The sequence below is a fragment of the Rhinolophus sinicus genome, linkage group LG02 (genome assembly GCF_036562045.2).
Source record: "Rhinolophus sinicus isolate RSC01 linkage group LG02, ASM3656204v1, whole genome shotgun sequence".
Classification (NCBI taxonomy): domain Eukaryota; kingdom Metazoa; phylum Chordata; class Mammalia; order Chiroptera; family Rhinolophidae; genus Rhinolophus; species Rhinolophus sinicus.
Window position 1 is genome coordinate 131,031,202 of NC_133752.1, and position 21,870 is coordinate 131,053,071.

The following is a 21,870-nucleotide window of genomic DNA, read 5'->3' on the forward strand; positions in this document are numbered from 1 at the left end:
GCATCAATTTTGTAATTCAGTTGGTGAAAAGAAAGACAGAGGAAAGAGGTGAAAAATGATGAGTATGCCTAGAAAATCAGACTATTATTCTGTAAACATTTATTTTATACGTGGTCTGTAGCCTTTCAGTTAATCGGATTTAAAGAATTTATGTGTGCTTGGATGAATAAGGAGTCTGAAAAAGTAAGGGAGTAATTATATTAAAAATCAGAGGATATTTAAATTATAAGTGAAAAGGTTTAATTGAAAATCTACAAAGACAATACAACAGGTAGAAAAGTGTACTGTATAAGTGTCAATTTAACTTTACACTGTTTCAAACTTCAAATTAAGGAGTAATTATCAATTAATTCAAAATTTAATAATGCAATAATTAAATAATGATAATTTACTAAAATGATAATGACTCCATATATATGATACCAAAAAAATAGCAGTGTGATGGTGAATTTTATGTGTCAATATGGCTAGACTATGGTGGCTAGTGTTTGATTCAGCACTAGTCTAGATATTGTAACAGTGTGATTAACATTTATAATCAGTTGACTTTAAAGTAAAGCAAGTTATCCTGTATAATGTGGGTGGGGCACATCCAATCAGCTGAAGGCCTTACGAGCAAAGATAGATGTCCTGATGAAGGAATATTGCCGTTAGGCTGCAACATAGAAATTCTGCCTTATTTTCGAGGCTTCAGAGTCAAGACTGCAATAGCAGCAGCTCTTAATAGAATCTCCATCCTGCTAACTTGCCCTGTAGATTTTGGACTTGCTGGCCACAACACCCTTTAAACCAATTCCTAAAAATCTCTCCCCTTTCTTTCTCTTTTTCTCTCAATGTCTCTCTCTCTCTCAGTCTCCCCCCTGTTGATTTTGTTTCTCTGGATAAATCGAATACCAGCAAGTTTGAAATACAAAAATCACTTAGCTTTTATTGGACACTAGCATCAATCACCCAGCAATGTGGAAATTCCTACATGTTTGGCGTTATATACAAAATAACTCTGTCATGTTAAAAATACATTAAAAATGTTTTTTCGCGTTTATAGCTTAGGGAAATTGGTGGTTGCTTTATTCAAGATGAAAAAGATCTGATAATTTAGTCCATGAGAGTCAACAATTCAACATAAATGATTTTTAAAACAGAATTAATTGAATAATCTGGTGTGTGTGTGTGGTTTTTTTCTTTGTCTTCAGACAAGACAAATGCCAGAATTGAGCGATTCTTTTGTTTGTAGAGATATAACTATACTACAGGTAATTTTTTTATAGGGGTTTAAAAGATATGCTATCTGAATTCTGTTTTTTTAATACAGGGAATATTTTAAAATAAAATCTCTTAAAATAATGTGATTTTAATTTTAATTTTTAAAACATACCTTTACCTTTCAAAGTTTTAAAATTTAATTGATTTCCCTTTTTGAATTTAATCTGTTCTCATCCATTTCCCCAAATATTATGTACATGATATAGCATGATGTGCTATCTGAAACTTACCTTAATAACATTTTGTTTTTGGGTACTGTTGGTGATATTCTTAAAGGAAACTACTGGTATATAAGGAAAGTACCTAATATCTGGAATATTTCATTCCTTAGATCTACTGTAATAAAAAATGCAACCTAGAATGTTAGAGAATGGGACTCTTTTGATACACGTAAAATTGTAATTAAAAAAAATAACCTTAAGATTTCTGTTTTTACTGCTACCCTTTTTCTATACTGCAATAAGTTTTTTGAATAAAAAACAGACATTAAATTCAGACAATAGACAAGAAAGAAGTTTTAATTATAAAAGTGATGAGAGTTAGATTTAGCCATATAGTTCCTTTCTTGTTATGCTTGAGAATTTCTGTTGTACATAAATGACACTTAAAACATTCTCAGCAGAACATAAATTAGGCACAGTAGATGATATGCTTTCTGTGGAGGTGCCTTCCCCGATGGATTCCAATATGGATATTCTGTCAATAAAACATAATGGTTAAGAGTTCAGTTTAGTTTCAAAGAGGGGAAATAATTGAATCAAAGCTGAAATATTGTAATACGTACGTTCAGATTTATCAAGTTCTCTATTTCCTAAAATAGAAAAAACATATTATAAAATTAAAAGCATTCACTTGCTTTTCTGACTTTTAGAATAAGATAATCAACTTAGGAAACTTAGTTTGGCTGTAAGAAAAATGAAAGCTTCCTCCGCAGCTCCCACAGTCCTTAAAAATCTGTATGGTGCCCCTTGTCAACAATGTCATGTCCACAAATATGTCTAGAATATCTCTCATATTGAAGGCACAAAAACCAAACATAGACAAAACTATATCCAGCAGTTAACTTTATTTTTGGCACTCTGCCAAAGTAATTCCTTCAGGCTGGGTTTTGGGTACCTACAGTCCTCCAAATTTTGCTGTATGTTTTTCCCCAGAGTATTTTTCTCCTGCAATCTAACAGGATTCTTGTTAGGAATTAATGTCATTAAAAAATTCATTTATTTATTTTTTGAATGTCTAGGTAGTGTGTGAGATTTCAGCCTTTGGATATAAATGGTTGTCAGGAAAAAAGAAAGTTCCTTACAGAAAACTAGGGGAGAGAATCTCTCCTCAATTTTAAAATGGAATAAATAAATAAATAAAAATGAATGAAAAGTATCATTTCAAAGCATTATTAGTATAATGAAAAAAATAAACTGGGTCAAAGATAGAAAATAGTGAGGAACCTAACTATAATAATAACTGAAATTTATTGAGAACTTGCTTTATTTGGGGCCAAATCGCTTTGTTTGAGTTATCATGCTTAATCCTCTTAGTCACCTCCTGAGTTAAGCCATCTGCCTCCGAGGCCTATATATTTAACCATTACACTATATGTCCTGTCTCTCAAAAAGAAAATTAACAAAACTAAAAGGTAGCTTTCTATAACCACTGATCAACAAAATTGAGAAAAGGCACAAATCAAGTTGTAGGAATTAAATAAATGGAACACAACAGATAAGGCAGAAATAATATAAGAGAATTTCATTAAAACTTGGACAAAAAGAATTTTCTAATTTCTAATCGAAACCTAAATATCATATAATATGGAAAATAATTAAATCAACACACACACACATACACACCATACACCCTGGAACAAAATTATTTTACAGAAAACTTTCCCCAACATTCAAAAAATAAGTAATTGGAATCCTACACAAACTGTAACCAAAATATTAAGAATAGTGTTTCCAATTTTCAATCTTTTATGAGGCTACTACACAATCTTGAAGTCAAAATCATATGAGCAGAAGTGAAGGAGCGTTAGAGGCCCCTGATAATTCTAAAATTAAGTGCAAAAATGATAAGTAAAATATTAACAAGAATCGAGCCATCTGTAAAAGAAACCTCATGAACAAGTTGGATTTATCATGGGAATGAAATAATAGTTTAAAATTGGATTACTAGGTCATCACTTAACTCCCAGTACCTATATGAAAGTATAAATCTCACCAGTTATGTTGTATACATTAAATTTATGTACAGCTTTTTGTATTCAAACATGCCTAAATAAAGTGGTTTCAAAATAAAAACAAGGGAAATAATAAATAAACAAAAGGGAAAAGGGAAATAGGATATGATAAAAGATTTTAAAAATTAGAAAACTACCACATATGTATCTCTTTACAATAATTAGAAAATATTAGTGAAATGGACCAATTTTTAAAAAATTGAATTTACTCAAAGAGGCATTGAAAACACAAATAAATTAAAAAAAAATAAAGTTACCAAGTATTGCTTCCAATACTGTTTCCAAAAAAAAAACAAAGAGAAATAAATGTTTTAATGTAGTTTACAACATTAAGACATTAACGGGGAAAAAAAATTGGGATAATTTCAAGAGGTGCAGAAAAAAAATCTGGTAAAATGAAACATTCATTCAAGGTAAAAGCTCAAAACAAAATAAGGAAACTTCCATAACTTGGCAATGAGGACTAATTAAAAACAATCTAAAACAAATATGTGTAACGATGAAATATATCCCTAACCTAAGGACAGGAACAAGAGAGTATGTGTCTCCAATTACAGCTCATGTTCACTGAGTCACTGAGTATTCATATTGGGAAAATAAATAACTGATATAAAGATTAGAAGACAGAACCAAACTTGCATTTTTATGGATAACATGACTTTTACAGAAAATCCAAGAAAATCAACAAACTATTAGTTTTATAAGAGAATTACATAAGATTCTTGGATAATAGGTTAATATAAAATAATTTATATTTCTATAAATCATCAAAAATCAATTAGGAAATATTTTAAAATACCACTTATTGCAGCAACAAATACATGTCACTAAGTAATCTAATTTGATGGTGCAAGATATTTACTGCGAAAGTTTCAAAACTTAAGTGAAAGATGTTTAAAAATAGACCCCAGAAAATGATCTTTATTAATATAAATAGCCAATGCTCTAAAGATATTAATTCTTCTTAAATTTATCTATAATTTAAATGTAATTCCAACCAAAATCTCAAGGTCTTTCTGTGGAATTGATAAGTTTATCCTAACATTAATTTGCAAGAGGAAAGGGCCAAGAACAGCCCCACATTTCTGAATAATTTGGAAAAGAAACAAGTTGGGAGAACACCTCCTACCAGGTATCAGAGTTTATTGTAACCTATGCTGCTTGTGTGGTGTTGTTTCGGTGACCATTGTCAGTACCTGCTAAAGTAATAGTTTGTGATAGACAAAAGCTGTCATCAAGCTCAGCTAGAAAATCCGAATAAAATACAACAAAACAATGTTTCAGAGCATCAGAGATTTGCTAAAGCAACAAAGACTGGAGCGTGAAGATTTCAGAGCGGAGATCCGTAGAGAGGTGGGCTATTGCTAAGCAAGTTGCTCTTTCTCTGGGACCACTTTTTGATTCTGGGTTCAGGTGTCGGGCTGAAAATCTGGGCTTAGCCTTGGCAGAGGCCGATTTTTTTGAAACAGAGAAACCAGCAGAGTTTTTGTTGACCTTGCAAGGCTAGAGAGAGAAAATTGGAGAACTGAGTGCCTCAAGATTTAGATGAGACGCAGAGGTGAAAGAAATGAACCCAGGAGATACCCATTTTGTACTCAAGCTATTAGTTTAATTTTGAAACTCTCTTGAAGTCAAAGCAGATTTTTATTTTTTTTTTTATTTTTATTAATTTCAATGTGCTTAAATAATAAGGGATTGGAATTCAGAATGCACCAGGGGAAGGCAGCAGTGAACCCACTAAGGTCTCAGTGGAAAACCCTACAAGTCTACACTCTTGAAAGAGGGGCAGCCAAGCTTTACATAAACTGTATCCCAGCCTTGACTAAGTTGTATTTGGATAAGGTGAACGATCCTGTGTCCGTCTGTTGAGCAGAGGAAAAGGTAGAATTCTCTACATTGTTGTTTTACACGTATTGTTAGGTGTTTAATAAGAACTTTGTAGTCATACCAAGTTTTTCTGCAAACTACTGCTGTGAAACAAACTTCCAGAACTTAATGGCTTAAAACAATAACAATTGACTATTATTTCTCACAGTTATCTGTGTTGTCTGGCTCTAGGAGACAATTCCTCTGCTATGCGTAGGGTCATCAGGGTTCAATGTTATGGCTGCATTTCTCTGGAGCTCAGTTGGGGTTGAAACAGAAAGATGACCTCTCCTCTTCCTTGGCCTTTCTCAGGGGAACTTCTCCTGCAGGAGAGCATGGATGTCTCCGTATGCGGTGGAGGTTCCAGGAGAGCAAATGCCAAAGCTGCCAGGTCTCTTAAAGGCTGGGCCTAGAACTGGCACAATGTCAAGTCCGTGTTCAAGGGGAGGAGAAATGAGCTCCAGTTCTTGATGGCAGGAGTGGCATGTGCATGTAAGGAGGGGAGGAATTGTTGGTGGCCATCTTTAAAGGAATGTACCACACCAAGAAACAGAGCATGTTATGAAAACTAAGAGAAATAAAATGATCATGAAACTAGAAACAGACTCAGGTGATTCAGATGCTGGGATTATTAGAAAGAGTTTGGAGTATTTGAAGGTGGTGATAATGGAGATTAGTGTGTCAAAGGGAGGTTAATAAAAAGTACAGTAGGAGACAGAGGCAAGTGCCAGGTGATGCTTGGGCTTGTGGCCACATGGCGTAGAGTCAGATTTTCTTTAATTGCAATATGAAGCAATGGAGTAATTTTAAGAAGTGATTTGATCTGATTTTCTTTGTCTAAAACATTTTTGAATAGAGTATGAAGAGAAGTGGGCGACTGTGCTGTTTCAGGAAAGAAATGACAGTATGTTGGATATTGGGCAGGAAGGGGAACTGAAAAATAAAGAGTGTATTATTGTTATCTTTATCTCACTTTGACTAGAAAACATTAGTTTTCAAGTGGGAGATAATGCCAATAAGTTTATCTTTTAAGTTGCCTTAAAGGAGTTTTGAAATTAGAGGGAATGTACTTCTAATTTACTCTTTAATTGAAGTATAACATGAATATAGGAACATACATACCTCATAAATGGAAAGTTGGATGAATTATTACAAAGTGGACACACACCTAGGTAACCGTCTGTTATCCTCTTCTAATTACTAACTCCTCTTTCCTCTCCAAAGGTAACTGCTATTCTGTCTCCAAATGTAAAATAGTTTTTTCTGATTTAGAACTTTATAAGAAATAGAATCATTTAATATGTTTTTTTTCTGTCTGTCTTATTTTGTGGCATCACAGTCCTTTTTGTTCTTTTTCTAAATCGTCTTCTCCTTTCACCCATTTCACTCTGTCCTCAATCAAGAATTTATATACTTATTGTTAAAAGGTATCTTTGTTCTGAGAACCAAAAGGCTGATGATGGAAGAGAAGCATTAGATTTAAATCATAATTAAATACGAGTGGTAAGAAGCACACGAAAAGATGTTTAACACCATTAGTCATTAGAGAAGTGCAAATGAAAACCTCTTCATATCTACTGAGATAGCTATACTTAAAAAAAACCACACAAATAAATCACAATTAATTTGGACATTGATTAATGTATTACTTCTGAGTGAGTCACTATTTTAATAATAACTAATGAGAGGAAGCAAATGGAAGCAAATACAAATAAGAAACATTTTCACTAAGAGTTATTTGTATAGCAGCAATTATATATTGTGTAGCAACACACTGGTCCCAGTTATACTTCACTCCTTTCTGTCCTTTAGCTTGAGGGGGAAAATCATCAGTGAAGAAGGGAAAGATCATCTGAGTTTAAATATGATAATTTATGACAAATGATTCATTTCATCATATAGTAACAATCCAATCTCATTCATAAATTCTCCGTAAACTTGAGGAGAGCCAAATTTTAAAATATAATGAATTTATGGAAACTGCTCTTCAAATGAAATATTAGAAATATTTTTTTTCCTCTTTGCTTACGGCAGAGCTTCTTTACGCAAGTTTCTTCTTCCTCGCACATAGAGCAGGATACTCCTTTAGCGTAAGGGGGAACATTTGGAAAATTTCCTCTGTAAAAAAGAAAAACATTGATTAGCTAAGTGGCTATTAATTTCTTTAGTTGCATTCATATATGCAAGTGGTTTTGGTTACTCACTAGATCATGAGTGTTGAAAAGGAAAAATAGTGACTTTTCTCCAAATTTTATGCTCATTTCTTTTGTTAAAATTTTTTTTCAAAAACTGTTAAAACTGTTCTTTATGCGGTATCCCATTTATATTGGCAGTTATATTCTGTGGAACACAAATTAGATGGATCCCAGTGTAATTAAGTTTGTGACAGTCACATATATTTTGTTGTAGAACACTGGGATTATCTTGTTTTTGTAAATGGAATAAGGAAAATTTAAATTGCAAATGGACATGTATATTTTATGTCTTTTAACTATTAATAAGGTATATCTCTCTAATTATTTGTGTCTGTGTTAATTTTTCTCGTGAATATTGTATAATTTTCAGTGTTCAGGTCTGTCATGTCTTCTGACAGATTCATCCTTAAATAATTTCTATTTTTTGATGCTGTTATAAATGGTATTGTCATTTTAATTTAATTTATGCTATTCATTGCTAATATATGGACATGTAATTGAGTTTTGTATTTTGATCTTGTTTCCTGAAAAACTGCCAAATTTATTTATTAGTTCTAGAACAGTTTTCATAGATTCCACTGGATTTTCTATATGGACCTATAAACCAGCAGTCAGCAGAGTGTGGCCCACAGGCCACATCTGGCCTGTGGTCTGTTTTAGTGCAGTCTGTGAGCTAAGAATTGTAAAAAATATTTTAAGGGGTTATTTAAAACAATACGAAAACACAAAGATATATATATATATATATATATATATATATATATTTGTACTGATGTTTGTAAGAGATTTTGCTCTGTAGTTATCTTTTCATTTTATTTCTCCTATATAATTTGTGCCTTTTGAGGAATTTTCCCCACTTTTTCCAAGTTGCCTCTTGATTAATTAGTTAACCCCATTATCATTTTGTAATGGCCTTGTTTTTTAAATCCCTGGTAACATTTTTTTGCTCCGAAGTCTATATTATCTGGTATTAATATAGATACTGCAGCTTTGTTTTGACTGTTAGCATTGTAAACCTTTTCCATCCTTTTTCTTTTCATCTATTTGTGTCTTTATATTTAAAGTTTGCTTCTTGTAGGCAAGGTATAATTGGTTTTGGATTTCTTATCCAGTCTCATAATCTCTGCCTTTTCCTTTGGGTGTTTGTACTGCTTAGATTGGATGGGATTATTGATATAGGTAGGGAGGAGGCTATCATTTTCTTATTTATTTTATTTGTTTCATCTGTCCTTTGTTTCCCTCCTTGTTAAGTTACGCATTTATCATTCTTGTTTCTGCTTCTGAGAGGGCGTGGCCGAAAATATAGAAAGAGATATACACATTTGTACCTCTCCTTAGCAATTTTAGCAAGGCTCAGCTTCTGTTTACCAATCCCCTACATGTATTCTTTGCCAGTTTTTTCATCTTTTCTACATTTTATTTAATAGTTTTTGTTTGTTAAAGAGTGGATTAGTAGTAGATTTTATTTTCTTTCTTGTATGATTCATTGCAATCAAAGTTCAAGTTTCGTTTTGGAACCTTTCATTAGGCTTATGTTGTAGTGCTGTTTAGATGTGCAATTCTCAGCAAGGCAATGAAAAATTATGGTAGTTTTCCTTAGAAGATGTGTTTTTTACCATCATTCTCAATTATTTACTTATTCCAGTTATGTTGTATAATATTAGGGAAGCATCTACCCATCTATTTTGTTTCCCAGTATTTAGATATTAGTGTGGCAATGTATTTTATATTATCTCTTTTGTTTTACTTAACAATCTCCATCATTTCACTCTCAAGTTTAATATTTCATGACAGATATAATTCTGTATACAAGGTTATATTCTCTTACCACTTTCTATTTTCATCTATTGCTTTTGTTCAGCCTTATAGGGGGAAACTTCATTTACCAAAATATAGTTGTCTTTTTAATATAAGATTCTATTTTTGGAAACAATTCATAACATTTATTTCCATATAAAATATTTTTAATAGCAAAATAACTTACGCAGGTCCGTAGTTACATACAAATATTGCAGTTTCAGCTTCCCCAAGGTGAGGACACATTGTAATTGCACAACCAACTTTATATGAATTGGCCCAAACTACCTGTAAGGAAAGGAATTTTTAAATAAAATATGCCAAACAACTCTATGCAAACAGTGCGTTATGGGAATAGGTATAATTTTTGTCATGCTACAAAAAATGAATGTACACAAATACGTATGGGTTACTTTTTCTTAATTTCTAATATTTAGTTTAAATTTTTAAAGGCTGTTTTTTTGAAGACTACTAACTAAATCTTCATAAATCAAAAGAATATAATATATAGCCAAAATATTAATTACTTCTAGATGATTTATGAAATAGATTTTTATTTTCCCAATGGGTATATCATACAAACAGTATTAAAATCAATGAAATGATTTCATTTCACAATAAATGAAAACAATAATTACCTTTTATTTTTTTCTCTGAAACATTCTACTTAGTTTATGATCACATTTTAAATTTTGCGGTCTTAACCATATTCTTACCTCTGTAAAATTATGAGACAGATAGGGATAGAGATTAGGTACATATTGAGTTTATTGCAAAACAAAAAACAAACAAACAAAAAACAGTCCACCATGAGGATAGTGAACTTTATTTTTGTTTAGTTACAAAGAATAGAAGTTGTTCAAAAGAAAAAGATTCCTCTGGAAAACAAGACAGTAGGAGAGAGATAAAAAGGTGAAAACATTACATTAGTATTCCTTTGTGATAATGACAGAATGGAATTTTCCTCCATTTCTCCAGTGAACAATGGGAAAAATACTTATTTATTCCATTTGTAAAACAAAATAATCCAAGAAAAATTAATGTAGATTTGACAACACAAATGAATTTTTTTAACTTATTTATTTCACAATTCAATTAACACAATGTATTGACATATTTTATAAAATGATGTATTAGTCACTGTTTCCCAGGGCCTGGGTGTAGCCATAATCAGCAGTTTTGCAAAATATATTTCAATGGCTCTGAGAGGCAGCAGAATGCAGTAAAAGCCCAGTGAACTGAGAAAAGATGAGTTTTGCTGTTAACCATGTGTGTAGTTTTGGAAAATCAGATAGATTCTGAGCTGGTTTCCCACTTAATTAAGTGAGATGAAACAAGATCCTTAAAATACCCACTCCTTTAGAATATTTTAGGAATTTAATAAACTATAATGAAGAGGAAAAATCAGTTTATCCTAACTACACTAGAACTAACATAGATGCTAGTATTATCAAGGAAAACATTAATTAGTATCACTGTTTCCCGTATGGTTAAAAAGCTAGATGAAAAATTAAACATTCTAGATACAGTTACTGATGATATAAAAAAGGCAAAAATAAACTTTTAGAGATGTAAACTTTCACATCTAAGATGAAAAATAAACTAAAAGTAAATGTTATTAACAGTAGATTAAACATTACAGAAGAAAAGATTAATGAACTTAAATATACATCAATCAGACTATATAAAGTTAATCACAGAGTGAAAAAAATTCAAGAAAAAAGAGAAGAAAGCATTAATAAACTTTGGGAGCTCAAATGGCCTTCAGAGTAACTGGACTCTGAGAAGACAGAAGTGAGAGAGAGTGACAGAAATATTTCAAGAAACATTCACCAGCATTTTTCCAAATTTGATTTAAATTATAGATCTACAGTTACAAGAAACCCAGTAAACTATAGCACAAAAACATGAAGAAAACTTTAGTGCATTTTGAAATCGCTCCAGACCCATATTAGAGAAACATTTTAGTCAATCATCGAAAAAAGACACATTACATACACAGGAATAAGGAAAAAAGGATTATAGTAGACTTGTAGTTGGAAATAAGGCAGGTAAGATGACAGTGGAATAATTTTAAAAGTTCAGAAAAAAACAAAACTCCATAGAATTGTATATCCAATAAAAATATATTTCAAATGATAGTGAGTTTCCTGGATACTCAAAAGAAGCTTAAAAGAAAATGCTAAAAACCTTGTCTTGTGATTAAAATGTGTATAAATAAGAGCTAATCAACAAAATGTTAAATATTTACCTGTGTATAATGGCCACAAACTGCGGTACATGATAAACTACTATAATCATAATATTCAGTTTCATTATACCAAGCAACAACAGCAAATTTCGGTGTAAATATGCTTAATCCTCCTAACCAAATATTTTCTCCAACGTATTCAAAAATCGGATGGCATTCATATGATTTTCCTAAACAGGTGTTGTGTGCGAATTTGCAATTGTTTGCCCATGCTTTAGCAGCCTTTGCTAAACCTTCATCCCAAGTCTGAAAGATAAAAATAATTCAGAGTTAATTGTTCATATTTGTTTGGATTGAAGTTATTCTAATGACAGTGATTAAATTTTATTTAAATTTATTATTTTAATAAAATATAATTTCTATTTCATGTTTACTGTTAGTCTTTTTTTTTGTTTTGTTTTTAGTTCTGCTTCAGAAACATTCGATGACCCACTCTGTAACAGTTCATCTTTGTATTTCCAGTACCTAGCAGATGGCCTCAACATATAATTGAATATGATTGAAGTAAGTCAGACTTCAGTCTAGTAATTCAGATGGTCATGCAAATATATCATAAGTAATGGAGGAGTACCCATTTATAATTTAAAAGGGAAAAAAGTCTCTTAGAGCACTAGTCATAGAATATCCTTAATTTGATCAAAAGTATCTGCAAACACAAAAAAGCATCAATATAAAATGGTGAAATATTGAAAACTTTCACACAAAATTGGGAATGAAACAAGATGTCTCATTAATTTCTATTTTAATGTACTGGAGGTTATGTAGTATAATAAAATATGTACACTATAAATATATAAGACAAAAGATATATAAAATGTATAATGATTGGATTTATCATTATTTACAGATGACATGACTGGGTACACAAATTTCATATGAATGTACAAACAAAACTATAAGAAATAAATGAAATTATCAAAGTTGCTAGATACCAGGAAAATATACAAAACTGTATTTTCATATATACTCCAGAAACAAATAGCATGAAAAGTATCAAATATGTTTAAATAAATTCAATAAATTACTGATATAAAAAGATCTCTGCATTGAAAGGTAAAAAACATCATTAAGAGAAATTTTAAGACTTAAATAAATGGAAGAGTATATAATGTTCATGGACTGGAAGATTCGATATTGTAAAGAATGTTGATCTTGATATTTAATTCACTTTTAATGAAAATTCAAGTAGATTTTTCTTAGTGGAAATTTATTATAAAATTCATATGGCAATTCAAAGAACCAACAGCAGCTAAGGCAATCTTTAAAAAGTAAAACAAAGCTATGGGACTTGCTCTACCAGATATCAAGACATCATAAAGCTACATTAAAGACATTATGGTATTAGCACAAGGGGAAACAAATAGCCTAATGGAACAGAACAGAGTCCAGAAACAATTTTTGAGAAAAGTGACAATGTCTTAATGTAGCTGTTATTGGAAAGATGGTTTTTAAAAATATTTTTATTTTAAACTAATTGTAGGTTCACAAGAAGTTACAAAAGTAGTGCACAGAGGTCCTGTATAAACTTCACGTAGTTTCACCACTAGTAATTATTTATGTAATTATAGTACAATATCAAAATCAAGATATTGACATTGATACAATCAACAGACCTTAAGATTTCAAGAGTTTGGTGTGCATTTATTGTGTTTGTGTAGTTGTATGCAATATTATTGCATGGGTAAATCGAAGTAACCAGCCCCACAATGAAGATATAGAACTCTCCCATCACCGCAGTGATCCCTCATGGTAACCCTTTAAGTTCATACTCACTCCACCACCCTATGCCTAACCCATGACAGTCACTAATGTGTTCTCTATCTCTATAATTTTGTCATTTCAAGAATGTTACATAAGTAGAATTTCAAAGTATGTAACTATTTTGAAATTGGCTTTCTGTTAACTCAACATAATTCCCTCGAGATCCATCCACACTGTTTCATGCGTCATTAGTGTGTTCCTTTTTATTGCTGAGAAGTATGCTATGGTATGGGTATGCCATGGTTTGTTTAACCTTCAATTATTGATGGAAATTTGGATATTTACAAGTTTGGGCTATTACAAATAAAGCTGCAATGAATATGTATAATCAGGTTTTTGTGTAGCAATATGTTTTTCTTCTTCTAAGATAAAAGGAAAAGGAAAAAGTGTCCAGGATCCATCCATGTTGTCACAAATGGCACTATTTCATCTTTTCTTATGGCAGAGTAGTATTCCATTGTATGTATGTACCACATCTTCTTTATCTAATCATCTATTGAAGAACACTTTGGTTGTTTCTATGTTTTGACCACCATAAATAAAGCTGCTGTGAACATCAGATCACATTTATCTACTCAGATAAATGTCTTCAGATTTTTTGGGGTATATACCCAGGAGAGGGATTGCTGGGTCACTTTTTATCAAACTAAAAAGCCGCTGCACAGCAGAAGAAACCATCAAAAAAAATAAAGAGGCAAAACTATTTTCAAGAGTGGCTATACTATTTTATGTTTCCACCAGCAAAGTATGATAGATACAGTTTCTCCACATTTTCTCCAGTATTTGATATTGGCACTATTTTTTATTTTTAGCTTTTCTAATTGTTTGATGGTGATATCACATTGTTTTTTTATTTATTTGCTTTTTCCTTGTGGCTAAGGATGCTGAACATATTTACATGTGCTTATTTTCATGTGTATATCCTAGTGATGAAATATCTGCTCAGTCTTCATATCCTAACTAAATTTTGTTTTTGTTTTTGTTTTTTACAGTTGAGTTTTTAGAGTTCTTTATATATTCTAGACAGTCGTTCTTTCTGAGATAAGTGGTTTTTATATATTTTGCCTCGTCTGTAGGTTGTCTTTTCATTTCTTAACAAGGTATTTTAAAGAACATAAATTTTTAATTTTGATGAGGGTCAAGTTATTGACTTTTTCTTTTGTTGCTGTGATTTTGGTGTCATGTTTAATCAAAGTTATCCACTGTATTAGGAAGCTTCATCAAGCTGTAGGTCCTGAGAACTTTCTCCACTTTTTCTTTTAAAAGTTTTATATTTTTAGGTTTTTCCATTTAAATATGTGTTTCCTTTTGTGCTAATTATTGTATAAGGTGTAAAATTTAGGTCAAAGTTCACTATCTTTTGTCAAATGTGTGTAGAGTTGTCCATAGTATATGTGTGCAGGGTTGTCCATAGTATATGTGTGCAGGGTCTATAATGCTATCCTGGATTCATTCCTGATATTGGTAATTTGTGCCATTGTTTATATATTTATCTTTTTAAAGAATAAGATTTTTATTCCATTCATTTTTTTTTCTATTTGCAACTTCGTTGATTTCTTGTCTTCTTTATTATTATTTTTCCATCTGCATGTATTTTACCTTTTCTCTTCTTTAGGTAGAATTTAGGTTCTCCACTTAAGAGCTTTCCTCTTTTTTAATATAACCACTTAGTGCTACACATTTTCCTCTCAGCACTTCCTTTACTGCACTGAATAGGTTTTAATATATTGCATTTTGTGTGTATGTATATATATATATATATATATATATATATAATGCATAATATAATTATATATAATGTTATATATATTTAAATTTTCCTTGAGACTTCCTTTTCGACTCAAGTATTATTTACAAGTGTGTTTAATTTCCAAGTACTTAAAAAGTTTCTTGTTATCTTTTGCTGTAGATGACTGTTTTGATATCATTGTGTTCTGAGAACATAATCTATATAGTTTCAATTCTCTTTAATTGGTGAGTTTTTATTTTATAGTTCAGGATATGGTCAGTCTTGGTTAATATTCCATAGGCTAATAGGTTAATATTAGGTTAATATTCCATTGGTTAATATTCCACATTCTTGATAAGAATGTGCCTATTCTCTAGTTGTTGAGTGGACTGTTCTATAAGTGTTAATGAGATCTTAGTTGACTAATATTAAGTTGTTCTTATTCTTGCTGATTTTCTATCTGATTGTTGAGAGAAGAATATTGAAATCTCCAAATGTAGTTGAGAACTTTTCTATTTCTTTTTAGAGTTATATTGGCTTTCGTTCCTGTAATTTAAACGTGTTGGTTGGGGAATCTAAAATTTTATTACAATTTCTTTGTGGTGGATTGATCAGTTTATCATTATGTTATGCCATTCTCTGGTATTTTCTTTGCTCTGAAATCTATTTCACCTGATATTAATAAATCCACTTCTGCTTTCTTTTGATTAATGTTTGCGTGATGTGTCTTTCCGCATCCTTTTACTTTCAAACTACCTCGTATTTTATTTGAAGTGGATTTCTTGGTTATAGCTTATTGGTTTGTTTGGGTTTTTTATTTGTTTGAATCGATGCTGCCAATCTCTGTTTTTAAATTGATGTATTTATACTATTTCGATTTTATTAGTTTTTATTTAGCCCCTCTAGTTTTCATTTCTGTTTCACTGTCCTGCCTTCCTGTGAGTTACTTGACCATTATTTTGAATTCCACTTTGATTTGTCCATAGAGTTTTTAAGTATATATTTTTATATAGATGTTTTAGTGGTTGCTTTGGTATTACATAATATATGTAACTAATCACAATCTAATGGTGCCAGCATTTTACAGTTTGTCTGAAATGCAGAAATATTACAGTAGTCTTCCTTATCTGTGGTTTTGCTTTCCATTGTTTCAGTTACTTGTCGTCAAACAATATTAAATGGAAAATTCCAGAAATAAATAATTCATGTTTTAAATTGCATGGCATTCTGAGTACTATGATGAAATCTTGTGTCATTCTCCTCTGTCCCATCAAGACGTGAATCATCCTTTTGTCTAGCGTATCCATATTAAGTACACTACCTGCCTATTAGTCATTTAGTACCCATCTTGGTTGACTGTGATGGTATCACAGTGCTTGTGTTCAAGTAACCCTTATTTTACTTTATAATGGCATCAAAGTACAAGAGTAGTGATGCTTGGAATTTGGATATGCCAAAGACAAGCCATAAAATGCTTCCTTTAAGTGAAAATATGAAAGTTCTTAATAAGGAAATAAAAAGAAATGTATGTTGAGGTTGATAAGATCTGTGGTAAGAACGAATCTATCTTTGAAATTGTGAAGAAATTTGTGATAGTTTTGCTGCCACACCTCAAACTGCAAAAGTTATGGTCATAGTATGTGATAAGAGCTTAGTGAAGATGGAAAAGGCATTAAATTTGTAGGTGAATGACATGAACAGAAAACTTGTGTGTGTGTCCACACACACACACATGAGTATATTTGCATATATCCATATATGTATAGAGTTCAATACTATCTGCAGTTTCAAGATTCCACTGAAGGTCTTGGAATGTGTCCCCATGGATAGGCGGGGGACTACTGTATTTCTATGTAGGTTCCTTTACTACTCTCTCCACCAATAATGTAATTATCTTAAATATTTACATACATTAAGAACCATATCAATGTTATAATTTTTGCTTCAACATTCAAACATAATTTAGAAAACATAAGAGAGGAATAGTTTATTGTATTTACTCATACTTTTACTTTTTGCCTTTTTGTTCCTTCTTTTCTGATATTACAGTAGTCCTTGTTTTATCATCTTACTGTTTGAAGATCTTTCCTTAGGTATCCTTTTAGAGTAGGTCTGCTTATGACAAATTGTCTTAATTCCTGAAGCTGAGTATGTCTTAATTTTACCTTCATTCCTGAAGAATATTTTCTCTGGGTAGAATTCTTGGATTAATCTTTTTTCTTTTGAAATTGACATTGAAATGGAAAATGTTGTGCCACTTCCTTCCGGCACCCATGAATTTGGATGAGAAATTTGATGACATTGAAATTATTATTGTGCAATAGATAATGTGTTGTTTCTCCCCAGCTGTTTTTAACATTTTTTTCTCTGTCTTAAGTTTTTTGGAGTATGATTATGATGTATCTTGGCATGAATTTCTTTGGGCTCATCATCCCTCAAAGATATTGTTTATGTCTTAACCCACGTTTTGGAAGGTCTCATCCATTATTTCTTAATATATTTTTCTACCCCTCCCCATCTTTCTCCATTCCTTCTGGGGTTCCAGTGACAAGAATTTTAGATATATTATTATTGTCCCCTCATCCCTGAATTTCTGTTCATTTTTCCCCCCATTTATTTTCTCTCTGTTGCTCAGATTTGGTCATTTCCATTGTTCTATTTTCAAGTTCACAGTTTTTTTTTCCATATTCATTCTTTATCATATTCATTCTGCTATTGAAACCATCCCATGAGTTTTAAATTTTTACTATATTTTTCATTTGTAAAATTTCCATTTGAATCTTTTTTATAACTTCCATTTCCGTCCTCAAAGTTTCTTTTTCTTTGTTTGTTTTAAGCATTTTTATAATGGCTCTTTGAAGCATTTTTGTGATGCCCACTTTTAAATCCTTGTCAGGTACTTCTAACATCAGTGTCATCTGGGTGTTAGCATCTTTTGTCTTTTCTCATTCACGTTGATATTTCCTGGTTCTTGGTATGATGAGTGATTTTTTATTGTATTCTTAACATTTTGAGGTTTATGTTATGATACTCTAGACCTTATTTTATCCTCCTGCTTTCATAGGTCTTCCCTGACACTCATCCAATTGTGGGGAAAGCCATGTATAACTGGTTGGTGGATGAAAGTCCTGGCTCCCCACTCACTCTTATTTAAGAAAAAAAAAAAATTAACCTCACTGTGAGAAAGATACTGCTTACCACTGGAAGGAGATGGACATCCAGGCTTCCATTTGATTCTGCTGACTTTATCCCACAGGGAGAGAGAGTGCCTTGTTATCACCAGGTGGCGATGAAAATCTAACCTCTCTACTTGGCCTGTGCAGACATCACAGTGGAGGAAGGGGTACCCGTTACTTTGAGATGGGGCTGGAAGTTGTCACATGGCTTTCATTGACACCCTGGGGAAGGGGTTGTTGTGAGCACCACCTTTATTACTGCTAGTGAAAGTCCAGGCTCCATGCTCTGACTCAGCACTGGCAGGGCAGGTGGGGTAACTTGTTACTGCCTGGTGGAGCCTGGAAGCGTCTTCACTTAGCCTCCTCTGACAGAACACTGGTGGAGAGGAGGTGAGAGTGGTCCTTCATTAGTGTCAGGCCAGGCTGGTAGTCGAGGCTCTTCCCTTGGCCTTTGCTGAAAATGTTGGGACGGTTGTTGTTTTTTTCTGTGGTGTTTGTCCAGACTAGGATGGTCATTGTAAAAACCAGTGTCTGCCTTAGTAGGTTGCCACTTTTCTGGTTCTCTGGCAAGAGGAAGAAGGCTTTTCTCGAGGCTTTTATTCTCTGCATTCGTTAACATTTCTGGATTCAAACTTGTTTAGTATCTAGTCCAAGATGAAAAGAGTCAAACAGGAAATCCAGGGTACTCACCTTGTATCATTCCTTGAACCTTGTAGATGCTAGTTGAACTGTCTGCTTCCTTCTCTCCCACTTTTAGAGTCTTTTCATATTTGCTTTTAAAAAATATACTATACAAAGTTTTTCGCTGTATTTAACAGGAGAGATAGGGCAAATGGATTTGCTTCGTCTTTTTGGGCATCTGATTCTTTGAGTTTAGTCATTGCATTTCCCATTCCTAGCTCCACAACTCCAAAGAAGGCATTCCCAGCAGGTAGATAGACTCCCTATAATTCCTTGCCTCTAGAATTTGGCGTGGTAGAAAGCTTAAGAAGCTAAACATAAAAGCTACTACCAGAATCAGAACCTTCAACATACAGCAAGATGTCACAGGGCATGGAAGGACAGTGTTCTAGGAAGTTAGGATTTCTAACATGGTTCTCCCAGCCTCCAAGATTTCTGTGCTATAGGACCACCATGGGAGCAGTAGCATGTCCAGACCTGGACGGGCAGCATCTTTGGCTGCCCGATCATGACTAGTTTGGAATGAATGATGATTATCGACTTGATTCCTAAAGATGCTTCCCCTGTATTTTTGAACATTAACCCCAGGCTTGTGTGTGTGTGTGTGTGTGTGTGTGTTTAATAATGGGGAAAGGAGTGTACCCCAACTGTTGAAGATTACATTTTTATCCCCTGTCATTGTGAGAACTAAATATTACACTGAAATTCGTTTCATGAAAATAAATACATGAGATTTCAAGGTTTATTTCATACTATAGCCCAGCCTGACCTCTTATAAAACTTATTGCTGGAAATGGGTTGCAGCCATAATAATAACTAAAACTCATACCACCCTGAGACCTCGGTAGGAAGGATTATATGCTCTGGGCACAGGCTTTATAGGTTATTGCATATTACACACATGCAGACAAACACACACACACACATGCACACGCACATACACACACACAATTTATTGTAAAACAAAACATTCCCCTCATTCTAACCTTAGCATGGGTTCAGTATAACCCACAACACTGAATGTCTGCATCTTTTGTCACATGGTTGTACAACATGCGGCATCTATAAATGGTAAGTAGGTTTGTGAATATTGTTGCTGTTGACATTGGAAACAGACACTGGTTCAGACTCTAGGGAAGTTTTGAACTGTGGAAGCTCTGAGGTAAGAGAAGAGATCAACTTGTCAAATCTTTCCTTTCAGCAGGACAGCAATGTTCTTACATAATATAATACTGTTTATCAATGCTACTCAGGATCTGCTTCCTCACTTCTTTTTGTTCGCATTTTGGGGATTAGGGGAACACCATGCAATGATAAGAATTTCCATTACCATTAAGTAGGGATTAAAGTAGATTTATGGGACACCCTAGTGAAGCATGACATCTGTTCTTTACTTTGGCCACTGATGGGTATGAACACTACAATGATGAACAATTTCAATTTTATGAAAACATGTAAGAAGACTTAATTAGGTTTTCTAAAAATTGAAAAATATTTAAAATACAAAACATTGATATTCACCCATTATAAGTTTGCCTTTAATTTTAATTGGCAGCATTGATGATTTTTTAAAAGATTAAAATTTAGTTACTGATAACATGAATGAAAATGAGCAAAATTGTTCTGATCAAATCCAAATCCTAACAGGTTAGATGAAATCCTTAAGCCACATATTCTTTACTCAATCAAGATTTAATTACTGAGCAAACAATGAGACTATATGTGGGCTTCCATATTTATTCTTCCTCTAAGACACAAATGTTAGTGGCAAACTTGCCTGAACCACGTGTTTAACAGCTGGCAAGCAGTAAGGAAACTTATGTCAGAGGCAGAATGATGGCAATCCATCTGGTTCAGGGGCAAAACATCTGAAAAAATGTGATCTATATCTTAGGAGGCAGACCATGATTGAACTTGAAGATCAAAAACAGACATTGGAAAACTGAACATTAATAGTGTTTGTTGGTTGTTATGTGTTTTATATATATATATATATATATATATATATATATATATATATATATATAGAGAGAGAGAGAGAGAGAGAGAGAGAGAGAGAGAGACACATACACACACACACACACACACACACACACACACACACACACACACACACATATATAGACACACATATTTAAGTCTAAGCTAGGAACAGCTTCAAGTTTTCCTTTCTCATTCTCTCCAGCACCACCCTGGAGAAGACAGCCCAGCCCAGGTATGATTTTTAGCTCCTTGAAGAAAGTCTAGACTGAATCCACACTGTGCCCATGAAATTAATCGCCCAGATACCTTAGGGGGCACCTGAGAAATAAGATCCCAGCCGTTTTCTTTCTCACCATGTGTTTCATGTTGGCCGCGTGGGGCTGGACTTTGCCACGCATTTCGTTGTGAGCCTTGACACACTGGTCTATGAAACTCGGGTCTGTGATGGAAGGGATTTTGGGAGATTTACTGGCTACCAGACAGAGACCTAAGGTCCATAAGCAACTTAGTTTCTTCCCGAGAACCATGGCGGGACACAGAGGATGCCCTGACTGCGCAGACCGGTAACGGCTCAGCCAGCCTGCCTTCCCTGGCCCCTGGGGACCACGCTCTCCGCTGGCTCCATGCTCCCGCAGCAGCTCGAGCCCACCGCGGGATGCGCTCGCTGCAGGCTGGGCGGCAGAGGGCAGGGCCACAATGGGGACTGGCCTGGCAGCAGGAGTAGCCTGCCAGAAAACCCTGGGCTTCAGGAGAAAGCCCTGAGTTGCCCTCTGCTGCAGAGTTATAACCACCACATAATGCTTTCTGCAACCCAATCTGGAATCACTGGGAGGGGGCCTGGATTGTAATGTAGATTGCAACATGCAGGCAGCCCAGCGTCATGTAAAAGGACAACAGGCATTAGATGCTGACAATAGACAAGGCCTGTGCAAAAC

General features: G+C 33.3%; 1 protein-coding gene across 1 annotated transcript; it reads right to left on the reverse strand.

The window, feature by feature from the left end:
- Positions 1-1,867: 1,867 nt before the first annotated feature.
- LOC109460032 (GLIPR1-like protein 1) lies at positions 1,868-21,462 on the reverse strand. Its single transcript, XM_019755025.2, has 5 exons — positions 21,289-21,462; positions 11,606-11,851; positions 9,542-9,642; positions 7,392-7,480; positions 1,868-1,959 (listed from the first exon to the last, which is right to left on the reverse strand). Exons 1-5 carry the CDS (start codon positions 21,460-21,462, stop codon positions 1,868-1,870), a joined length of 702 nt encoding a protein of 233 aa, XP_019610584.1.
- Positions 21,463-21,870: the final 408 nt, after the last annotated feature.

Excerpts from the sequence above, each read along its gene's own strand:
- LOC109460032 (XM_019755025.2), bottom strand. The coding sequence starts at position 21,462 with ATGGTTCTCGGGAAGAAACTAAGTTGCTTATGGACCTTAGGTCTCTGT. Across the intron at positions 11,852-21,288 it reads CGGCCAACATGAAACACATG|ACTTGGGATGAAGGTTTAGC; the intron begins GTGAGAAAGAAA and ends TTTATCTTTCAG. Across the intron at positions 7,481-9,541 it reads GTATGTAACTACGGACCTGC|AGGAAATTTTCCAAATGTTC; the intron begins GTAAGTTATTTT and ends TCTTTTTTACAG.